This window comes from Monomorium pharaonis, chromosome 7, assembly GCF_013373865.1.
Source record: "Monomorium pharaonis isolate MP-MQ-018 chromosome 7, ASM1337386v2, whole genome shotgun sequence".
NCBI classification, from domain to species: domain Eukaryota; kingdom Metazoa; phylum Arthropoda; class Insecta; order Hymenoptera; family Formicidae; genus Monomorium; species Monomorium pharaonis.
Genome location: NC_050473.1, coordinates 242,651 through 254,081, shown reverse-complemented (window position 1 = coordinate 254,081; position 11,431 = coordinate 242,651). Strand labels below are relative to the sequence as shown.

At 33.6% G+C, this 11,431-nt stretch overlaps 3 protein-coding genes across 3 annotated transcripts; all 3 read right to left on the bottom strand.

Moving 5' to 3' along the window:
* Positions 1 to 40: 40 nt before the first annotated feature.
* On the bottom strand, positions 41 to 2,598 carry LOC105831216 (astacin-like metalloprotease toxin 5). Its single transcript, XM_012671202.3, has 4 exons — positions 1,862 to 2,598; positions 799 to 1,101; positions 315 to 451; positions 41 to 198 (listed from the first exon to the last, which is right to left on the bottom strand). Exons 1-4 carry the CDS (start codon positions 2,148 to 2,150, stop codon positions 118 to 120), a joined length of 810 nt encoding a protein of 269 aa, XP_012526656.1. The 5' UTR covers positions 2,151 to 2,598; the 3' UTR covers positions 41 to 117.
* Positions 2,599 to 3,339: 741 nt separating this feature from the next.
* On the bottom strand, positions 3,340 to 4,880 carry LOC105831205 (low choriolytic enzyme). Its single transcript, XM_012671187.3, has 4 exons — positions 4,484 to 4,880; positions 4,069 to 4,371; positions 3,804 to 3,940; positions 3,340 to 3,599 (listed from the first exon to the last, which is right to left on the bottom strand). Exons 1-4 carry the CDS (start codon positions 4,761 to 4,763, stop codon positions 3,510 to 3,512), a joined length of 810 nt encoding a protein of 269 aa, XP_012526641.1. The 5' UTR covers positions 4,764 to 4,880; the 3' UTR covers positions 3,340 to 3,509.
* Positions 4,881 to 5,864: 984 nt separating this feature from the next.
* Positions 5,865 to 10,683, bottom strand: LOC105831218 (zinc metalloproteinase nas-8). The gene is made up of 4 exons (XM_012671204.3): positions 8,684 to 10,683; positions 7,729 to 8,034; positions 7,107 to 7,243; positions 5,865 to 6,870 (listed from the first exon to the last, which is right to left on the bottom strand). Exons 1-4 carry the CDS (start codon positions 9,030 to 9,032, stop codon positions 6,697 to 6,699), a joined length of 966 nt encoding a protein of 321 aa, XP_012526658.1. The 5' UTR covers positions 9,033 to 10,683; the 3' UTR covers positions 5,865 to 6,696.
* Between the last annotated feature and the right edge of the window lie 748 nt (positions 10,684 to 11,431).

The following is an 11,431-nucleotide window of genomic DNA, read 5'->3' as shown; positions in this document are numbered from 1 at the left end:
TTTAAGCGATATTTCTTATTTCGGATTACTGTTTTAATAATTGATGAGTAAAGAAATAATTACTTATTAAAAAATTAATAAATAATGCATTATTTTTTAATTTGCATTTTTATTACCCTAGTTGCAATACATATTGTTGAGCATTTTAATGTTTTCTTTGCTAAATCCATCTCTCTGGCCAATTGAAGCGTTTGAATCCTGAAAAATTTTAACAATAGGATTCTAGTATCTATTTTCGTCTATTAATTGATCTAATAATAATAACTGAAAACAGATTGATGTTTTAAAAAATGTTTACAGAAATAATCACTTACTGTCGGAGTAATCGTATCTTGGTCGGGATCTATGGCAAAAGCTGTTCGTGAATAGTGCATTACGCTATTGTAATCATAATCGACACCATAATAATCATTGGAATTCGAATCATCCTTAATGAAATTGTTTTTGGCCTCTGAATACATAATGATAAGCACATGATAAAGATAGAAGTATAATGCAGATTTAAATAAACATTTTAATCAATTATTGCAGAATTTACTGTCAATAAAGTTATTTTTATACAAAGAGTATTTGTTTATTGTTAAAACATAAATGACTTTTAAATTGTGAACAAAAGAAGACTACTAAAAAGTCTCATAGAGAGAAAAAAGTGATGGCAAAAAAGTTTATCGTTGTAATCGATAAATTAATTACAAGGTTAACTAAAATTAAAAAGATTTGCTTTAATTAAATATTTAATTTTAAAAACTAGTTCTTATTTTAAATTCTTTGTTCCTTAAGTTGGTTGCGAATACATACTTGGTTGAATATTATTCTCATTTATAATCACATATTTATCTCGATCATCTCTGGTGTGCTCGTGCCAACAACCAGCACTGTGCATTAACTCGTGTACTACGGTACCTAATAGCGTTACACAACCGGGAATCTGTAAGTTTACTGTTTGCGGACCGCCAATCCTGCCAACATTGCTCCAGCATCCAGTATCATTGCTGTAGATGTTGACATAATCATTTTCATCGGTTCTCTGTACAAACCTAATACATGTGTTGTCTGCATATTGTTTCATCGCATCACGTATAAGCTGCCTTTGAGAAGCATCTGCAACGAAAAGTTTATAAACAAAAATGATTTAAATAAAATAATTTTGATTATAAAAATCTTTTTTTATTTTTCTCACATAGAAAGCAATATTCAGAACATTCTATGGACTTAAACATTCAAACTTGTTTTTCTATAATTTGTTTATATTTTACAACTATTAATTAAAATTATGATTTAAGATAACAACAAGCATATTAGTTTTCTGCATTTGCGTGCATTTGTAACATTTTGGCTTTTTATGCAAGCTTATAAACATAATCTCGTTATTAGAATTTTTAAATATAATAAAAACTCTCTACAATAACGTCAAAAGTAGCAAAATTTAATATTATTAAATTACACAGAATCGAAACATTCTGCAATATGCTCAAAGCTTTTAAAAAAGCACATATAATAAATTATAAAAGATATAATTAATACATATAATAAAAGAAAGTTATCAATACTTAGGTCTTTTAAAATAACACCCTTTTATTTTTCAAAATTAAACTATATTAATACTAACAAAAATATGATCTATTTAAATAATTAAAGAAATAAAAGCTAATAATTTATACATTCATATTTTTTTTATATAAAAATCTATTAAAATAAGTTTTTCAAAAATGAGAATAAAATTTGCATAATTTTCTTTTACAAAGTGCACAGTTTTTACATTACTAAGTGTATTATTGATAATAATGAATTATTTTGCATGTTTATATAACTTTCTAAAACTTGTCTATATTTTTCTTGCATTTTTCTCGAAAATACGTACCAAAGTTTCCATGAATTTCGTAAGGTATTCTGGCATTAGGCCAAAAAAGATCTTCAGCAATTATTCCGCTTCTTTTGGTGTTTCTTGTGAGCATGATGTCTCCCTCAATGTAGCTGCCCATTTCTTCAGGATTCACATTCATTTCTTTGTTCCATTGCGCTACTCTTGCTCCTGTTTCTTCGTCCGGAGTCATATCGTATGATTCGTCAGAATTTCTTATGATCGCCGAAGCAGATATTGTGAGAACGAGACTCGTCCATGTGAAAATAACTAACAGTTGTCGCAACATGATCGGTATTAAATAATATCAAATTGGAGCAAGTTACTTATGAGCCTATAACAACAAATGAAATGGTGTAGCCATTGAGATCGTTCCTCCTTTTATATGTAAAATAACAACAGTTTCCGCATTTTACTTCCGCACATTAACTTATTGCTTTTGCCAATTGCTTAATATTCGTAATTTCTAAATAAATAGCATACAATATTTTGTTTAAGTAGGAAATAATTAACTCTTAATATAAACGTTACACGTGCTCCATTGAAATAAACATAAATTGCCAAAGATGTCTCCAATTTAATGCCCAATATTTATTAAAATTGTATTATTATCGTGTAATACGTTTAATTACATTCTTATCAAATAAAGCATTTGTTTAAAATAGTCAAGAGATAAAAGCTTGGATAGCATGTTTTTGTTTAAAAAATATTCCACAAATATTTTTTGAACATTTATTTCTTTGAAAACCGGCTTTTAAAATATTTTGATTAATTAAAATGTTTACTTGACATGTCCAATGAAAATTCTCAGTATATACGTTTTTAATTTTATCTTTAAAACTTTAATGTTAAATAAATATCAAGTTGTTAAGGAAGATGGTAGAAGAAGAAAATTTTCAATTAATTTTTAATTAAACTAACAACATCAACAAAATATGATGCATTTATACATGCATGTACACGAAGAAAATTTTATAATGAAAATTATTATGGTAAATACTTTTTATAAAATGCATAAAAAAAAGATATTTTGGGTGTGACATTAAAATGCTCCCACTTTGTATAATAATAAATATAATAATTAAAATGTATAATAACTTTACATTGCAAGAATAAATAATAAACTTAAATGCTTTTTACATACATTTGGAAATTTCAAATAAAAATTTATATTAATTTTTAAAACAGGAAGCAATTAATAATGCTATATGTAATTATGTAACTAGATGTAATATGGGCATTATCATTATGTGTACTCCATTGCATAATTCAAAAATTGCAAAATGAAAATTTACCATAATGTCTTTAATTTCCTAATATTTAGTAAAATTGTGTGTTTATGAAGAAAATGCTAGATTATATTTTTATAAAATACAAATATTTACTTAAAGTAGATAAAAGACACAAGGATAGATAATGATACAAAAAATAACATATAAGACGTAAATATATAAAATCCAATAAAAACCATTTAAAATACTCTAAATGGCTTATATTTATACACAGTACTTCTTCTTTTCATTTAATGATAGATTTTTATTAAATGGTTCTAATATAAATTTTTTGTTAATATACAAAAATATGATCAACATCATATCCATTCATAACTACTAATTTCTAACGTCCATGTTGATTATGCTTTACCCAATTATTCTACATTACACTTATACATTTTATTGATCTTTTGGTAATCCGACTTACTAAAACCCACTCTCTGACCGATTACTGCTTGAGAATCCTGAAAATGTCCAATTCCAATAATAAGATCACAATGTCACAACTACGAAAATTATCTTAATATGCACACATACACACAAGCATGTATAACTTGATGCAGTAATAGATACCTTAAATTTATTTCTGTTTACTAATCTATGGTAGTAATGTATTTAATGACAAATAAATGACTTGAAAATTATTTATGAGAATAAAAATCACTTACTTTTGGCACGATAGTTTTTACTTTGCGGTCCACAGCAAATGCGTACGCTGAATAGTGCAACACGCTGCCATAATCGTAAGGGATACCGGAGTCTTCGACGATATCCGGGGAAAGCTTAACAAAATTATGCGCGGATCCTAGATGCATGAGATAAAGATAGATTTAATCGATCTAGACTTAGCAGACCTACAGAATAATCTTAGTCAATTATTACAACGTTCATCGTCAAGTTATGTTTGTACAAAGAATACTTTATAGAACGTACTTTGCACAATATTGTCAAAATTGATAGTCACGTAAGTATCACGATCGGGCCTGGTGTGCTCGTGCCAGAAACCAGCAGCGTGCATGATCTCATGTATTACGGTGCCCTTCTTCGTTACACAACCTGGAATCTGCAAGTTAATTTCTTGCTCGCCGCCAATCTTGCCAATGTGGCTCCAGCATCCAGTATTACCGCTAACGATTTTAACATAATCCTTTTCGTTCGTTCTTGGTTTAAGACGGATGCATGTATGCTTCTCGTAATCTTTCATTGCTTCACTTATGAGATTCAATTGCGCGCTATCTGCAATGCAAAATTTATAAACAGAAGTTATAAAAAATAAAACAAGTTTAAATAGAAAAATATTATATGGTACAGAATCTCTGGCTAAACTTTTATTCTCAAAGATACTCACTGAAGTTACCCTTGATTACGTAAGGAATAACGCCATTGGGCCAACGAAGTTTTGGGTCTTTCGCACCGTTTCGTGTGGTGCTTTCTGTCACCATGATGTCACCCTCCAAGTAGTTACCCAATTCCTCGGGGTTCACGTTCATTTCTTCAGTCCATTGCGCTACCTTGGCTCCTGATTCGTTGTCCGGAATTGTTAGGCCCAATTGTAAGCCAATATCTGGAACTGGCCCCGCCGACGCAAATGTTGCAAGAACAAGAAGCGCTAATGGTCGGCACAACATGATCAACGTTCAATTAAATTACAAGTTATTGACTTGAATATAATTAAGAACTATTGTCCCGTGACGATGAAGCAAATGCGATAGTACAGCCTGTTTTCGAATCGTTTCCCTTTTTATATATATTCTTGTTCAAACATTTTCTTTTACCCCACCTACGACACTTTCAGCTGGGACCAATAAGGATTACGGATTTCATATCAAAAATTCAGTAATATAAAATTGCTGATAATCATGTTCAATATACAATCTTTCTTTATACCGTATATATGTAATTGATAAGACTTGATTGACAAATCGAACATTTCATTAAACATCGTTTTAACATCATTTACCTTATTCGTGCTTGAATACCATTACAAGTTTATTTACTATATTTAGACATTTGTCTATATATAGATTATATAAATATAGTTATTTTTTAGTTCATAGTTATAATTTTTAATAAGGTATGTATCAATAAAATTAATTATTTAATAATCAATGTAATAACGTATTATGTAATAACATATTATTGATAAATAATTAACACATGTTATACTTATTTCTTATTTATTTATAATGTGTTATTTTTATGTCATATACATTTTATTTTTATTTTCTGTACATATTTAATATTTGAAATAAAAATTAATTATATTCTACAATAAAAAAGTAAAAGTGCATTATAGTATAAGATTGTAATACATTATCATTTATATATAATTTATTTTAATATCGGATACACAATTGCCAAAATTATGTTTAATTTTCTTATTAATTTGCAAAATTATATTTTTGTCAAATTAATCGGCTTATTGATAATTACGAAACAAAACCTTGTATAGTAGACAGAAACTACAAAAACAGCCTTTAATATAAAAAAAGACAAGATATCTGTGCAGTAAATTTAGATAAAATAAATGCAAAACAATTTGAATAATTTTATTTTCATTACAATATCGAATAATTTAAAAAGTTTAAACAGGTGAAAAAGATAAATTTACGCCTTATTGTATTTATATTATCTGGAGCATTAAATAACACGATACTGATATTTTTTTCGTAACATTCCCAAAATTGTCAATCCTTTTTAATTTTATTTTAAAGATATGTAAAATATGACAAAATAATAATTTTTTATATTATAATTTAAACTTTTATTTTACATTTAATAAATTATATGTTTATGAGTCGCTCCGTTATAATTTGAAAATTGTGTTTCCGTACACAACTAGAACAAGTAATAATTTTAAAAAGTATCATTAAATGTAATAACTTTTAATAAACTTTAATAACTTTTAATATCATTTAATTGCCAATTTTCTCTAAATTTCTATCAAAACCAATTTAACAAAAAATCTTGTTATTATGTAATAAAAAATACATGTTGTGTGTAGATTTAAATGAAAATATGTGTATTAACAAATAGATAAATGATATATTTTATTCGTGAAACGTCACATTTTTCTGACTACGCCAGGGAGACTTACGTAATACTCTTTTTCAACGATTAAAAATTTCCAGAACGTTTCGTTCGTTTTATTTATAAATTTTGATATTTAATTAATATTTGATAACGACCAACAAAAAAGATATAACGAAGAAGATAAAAAAGTCAATGAGAAAGACGTCATAGGTGATATGCATATTTGTGTGTATTACATCATATAACTTTAAAAAGTTAGTTTATATAACTTTGTAAAATACAGAGATACATTCATAATAATTTTAATGTAATAAAATATATGACAATAATTAACGTATAATAATACTGTTTGTACTTGCTGTCAACTTTTTACAATCGTAAACTTTGCACATAAGACTAGATGTTCTTTCTTTCTTATTACGCGCGAAAATTCTTATTAATTAAATCTAATCAAGAACGTCTTTTCTTTTATTTCTCTTGCGCCAACACACACGTGGACGCACGTTAAACACCGCCGGCGTTCATTCATTAGTACTGATTGTCGACGTAACCGACTATGCCGGTACGCTTGCCGCATCTGTACATCCTTCTGATTTTCAGAATGTCTTTCTTGCTGAATCCCTCCCGTTGACCGAGCTTTACTTCGCTGTTACCCTGGAAGATTCCGCCAATAAGATCCAAAATGCCGCCGTCCAGCTGTCTCTACGGATACAAGCGCGTAATATAATACATATAACATATAATATATATAATATACAATACAATCCGATACGTAAGTCTCGCAATTCGCCCACAAAACTCGCAAAATGTGTTTCCCTCCTTTTATGAGACTCGCGTTCTCGATTCGATAGTTCACGTAAGCTTCGTAATATATTAAAATAATATAAATAATGATGAAGCATTGACATAAAGAGCACGTTCTTATAAAAATCGCTTACTTTGGGTACAATGGTTTTTAATTGGTAGTTCCTGGAGAAGGCCGTTGACGAGTAGTGCATTACGCTGCCGTAATCGTAACCGACGCCGAAAGCGTAGGTGACCTCCGGGGGAGCCTTATTAAAATTGTGCGCGTGTCCTACATGCATAATGCACACGATAAAAAACAGAATTTCATAAATGCAGAAGAGACAACCTCAGCCGGTTATTGCGTCAATGACTGCAAATTTTTACGGTACGGAGAATCATATTTATATATCATTAAAGACATTGATCTCAAGGCACTGGTTTTAGTGTTGAATTAACAGTAATTAACAAAAAATTCTTAAGCTGCGAGTGACAAGAAATCTCTCTAGGGAAATATTGTTAAATAAGAAACCATCGTTTAAATCGTTAAGTCAGTTAATATTAAGTAATATCGGCTAAATAACAGATAAGATGGTTTTCGATAAAATTTTGATTAAATTTCAAATAAATTCTCAGCTTTAAAAAATAGTGGCAGTTAAGACAAACAAATCGGAGCGACAGCAGGGGAGAAAGTGTGTCAAAAGGACATTAGATCTTAGACATTGTATATTTTCTTTCAAGAGCTTTGTCGCCCGCGAGTGGGACGCGGGTACACACCGTTCGCGATATTGTTCCACAGAATGTCCACGTAATCGTCCCGCTCGTATCTGCTGTGCTCGTGCAAAAAGCCGACGGCGTGCATCAGCTCGTGTATCACCGTGCCCTTCTGCGTCAGGCAACCGGGCACCTGGAGGTTTACGTCCTGCCGGCCGCCAATTCTGCCCACGCTGCTCCAGCATCCGGTATTACCGGCTGTGATTCTGACGTAATCGCTTTCCTCGCCCGTGTACGGCTTAAATCTGATGCACGTGTACTTGTGATAGTCGTCCATTGCGTCGTATATAACTCTCTGCTGCTGCGCGTCTACGATGCAAATTTCACAGAAGGATTGTGAAAATAGAGAGAGAGAGAGAGTGAGCCTTCAATTGAGGAATTATTTATAAGTCGTCAATTATCCGAATGCTAAATTAATACTTGTATCTGAATTATTAAAGAAGTGATTCAGTAATAACCGAGATTTCTGCAAGAAATTTCAAATAGCATGAATGAAACGTCCCTTATAAAAATATAATACTTGATAGTATTCAATTGCAATTAAAAAAAATATATATATTACAATTATTACTTATTTTGAGTATTAAAAGTATTAATGGTGCTTTTAGAGTATTATATTTTTATAAGGGATGCATACAATTTTAATGTCATATGTAAATACTTGATAAATAATTGAACAGATTTACAAATTAAAATCACAAAATTTCTTAGTAACAAAAAATATGCATTTTGCTTCTGCAAAAATATATCAATCACTGTAAAAGTTCTGAGAATAAATTCCACTTTTTAATATAATAAAGGGAGTATAATCAGGGGGATATATTCTTATAGCCCTTTTTGTCTATTTTTTAATAGTTTTTTTATTTGATATATCCTTCAAAGGCGTGTCTCTCCAGTTTAAGAAAGAGAAGAAAGAAAACTATCAAACGGTATCTGAAGCTCCTGAGGTTCTACTCACTGAAATAAGGACTGATCACGAAGGGAATGACGCCGTTGGGCCACCGGGCGGAGACGGTCGCGAGGCCGTTTCTCCCGATGCTCGGCGGAAACAGAATGTCACCCTCCGCGTACTCGCCAAGCTCCTCCGGGTTCACGTCCATGTCCTCGCGCCAACGCGCCACCCTCAGCCCCGTCTCGTTGCTCGGGAATCCGTAGAGCGCACCGCCGAAATTCCGCAGGTGAGCGATCAGTCCGCCGGGGCTGTCCACGGCGTTGTCGAAGACGTCCCGACGGCGATAGGTCGGCCACGCCGACGTCAACGTCGCCAGGAGGAGGAACGCGAGGGTGATTAACGAACGGCGCGGCATGATCGTTAACGTTCAATCGAACCAACACGGCGAGAGGTGACCGGTCCTAGGTATATCACTAGATATACCACCTTCGCGAGTTCTCGGCAACGGGCGCGAATGCAATGATACGCAGCCGCTCGGGTCGTTCCCGTTTTTATACTCCACACATCGGGGAGGGAAAAAAAAAAAGAATCTGTGCCCCACCCCGCGCGCGGATGTGCCCGTCGTAGGAAGCGGCACCGGAAGTGATCGGGGCCATCCGTTGATAACCGTGGACTTTGGGTGACGGCGAGCTCGCGCGAGATTTGCGCCTGATATCTCGCCGATTATACCTCGCGAAGGCGCGACACCGGAGAGGCGGGCCAAGATCCCCCCGAGGACGCTGGTTACTCCGGTGTCACGTGAGTCACTAATCCTTCCGACACGGTCGCGATTACTTTAGTACTCGGAGGAGGTCGAATTTCTTGCCGCCTCTTTCGAAACTTCGAAATGACATACGGACGGGCTGGACGTTACCGACATATTTTCGGCATTTGAATTAGGGAGACACTCGGGAGAAATATAATTATCTCTATTTGGAAATATTCGATTGGTTAATTTCGAAATCTAATAAAGGAATCGGCTTGAGAAATTTAATGGAGAAAATTGTGCGTGAAACGTTTTCTCGTCTACACGCCAGCTTGAAATAAATTCCAAGCCGAAGCCTGGAAGGTGAGTTGAAAGAAATATGCGAAGGGTCAACTTCGCGATTAGAGAATTCAAATGTGGTGTTTCAAAATATCCACGTCTCGCTAGGGAATAAAAGGTAAGGGGACTTCTAAAGAACTGCGACGTTCCCTGCGGAAGTGAGGAAGCGCGGGACCCATCCAGATGGTCATTGCCACTCGGTGCGTTCAAGTACGTTTGCATAATCGGAGAACGGCGTTATTAGCACATAGAACGACGGGATTAATATCCCGAGTCATTCACATGCTAATCCTGTCACGGGCAAACATTTGTCATCGGAGAACCTCGGAGTGCGACAGGCAAATAGTCAAGGCCATCACTCTTGTCGCCCGTTTCGATATTATACTTACATTTACAATATGTTGCCTTAGTTAAAGCAATATGTTTAATTAAAAAAAAGAAAACCAAAGGAAGTATATTTGCTGATGTGCGAGGTAGATAGTACGTAAGGTTAAAGAACGTTAATAATAACAATTACGAACGCAGACGTTTCGATTCTGGATTTGTATCCTCCTCAATGCGGAGGAATAAGATCTCCTTTCAATAGTCAAGTTAAACGTTCCAGCCATTGTCAAGGTATTACGTCAAAATGTGAAAAGCACATGTCATCAAGGATGGAAAGTCGAGGCTTCGAATATATATGTATATAGGAAGTGAGACCGGAAGTGAGACGTTAAGGATGCGATGATGCGCTGATGAGCTTCGCCCATCTGCTGTTGTGCCTTGCTCATCAGCTCATCATCGCGTCCTCGCGGTGTCCGATCTCTCTTCCTACATATATTCGAAGTCTTGACTTTCCATCCATGATGATAGTCCTTTTCCTTTATCTTTTGACGCGGCGGCTCACGCCGGCAATTGTACTTTCCTTGATTTATTCCTCTGTAGCCTTCTCTATTGATTCGTTAATTAAAAAGGGAAGGAAACACGAACGAACGCTCTTAATACTCACATTCTTCACACGTTTATGAAATGTTATTTGCGAAGCGTAGACCAGATACTCGAGAGTGCGTAATTTTGCTTTGCTCGATTCCAACGTAGAGTAGAAACTAGAAAAAAATTAGAAAAAAAAACTAGTTTTAGATAACGCGAAGTAGAATTTTCATAATACGCACGTTACGGCGCTGCTATTATCGTCCTATTATCTATACGCTAGTTAAATACTGCGATATTCGTAGACCATAATTAGTCAGATTATGACTAACAAATTATTCGGAGCTATTCTTCGTGATTCGAAGTTCAAATGCCGTTAGTTCTCGATAACGTTTTTTTTTTTCTTTTAATCGAACAAAACGTTTTATTTCCGATTTAAATCTTCTTCAAATTTTTCCAACCGATTTAATTCTAAGAATGCTTGTAATATCGCGAAATCACGGCGGGCAAAGTATTCGCGGGAGATATCGCGAAGGAAACGTCGACGCAGCTGGGTTTTTACGTTCGGACAAAACGTAGCGAGCAAATTTATAATTATTCCGGTGATTACAAATGACAACGAGTAATTGCAACCTACATATATCGCGGTATTTAACTAGCGTATAGATAACAGAAGGCTAAAACCAGCGCCGCACGCGCTGCTTACGAAAATTCTACTTTGCGTTATCTGAAACTGGTTTGAAGTGAATCTAACGGCGTGGGCTAGAGTTAAATGTTAAAACTCAAGTGTTTTTCTCTCTCTCTCTCTCTCTCTCTCTCTC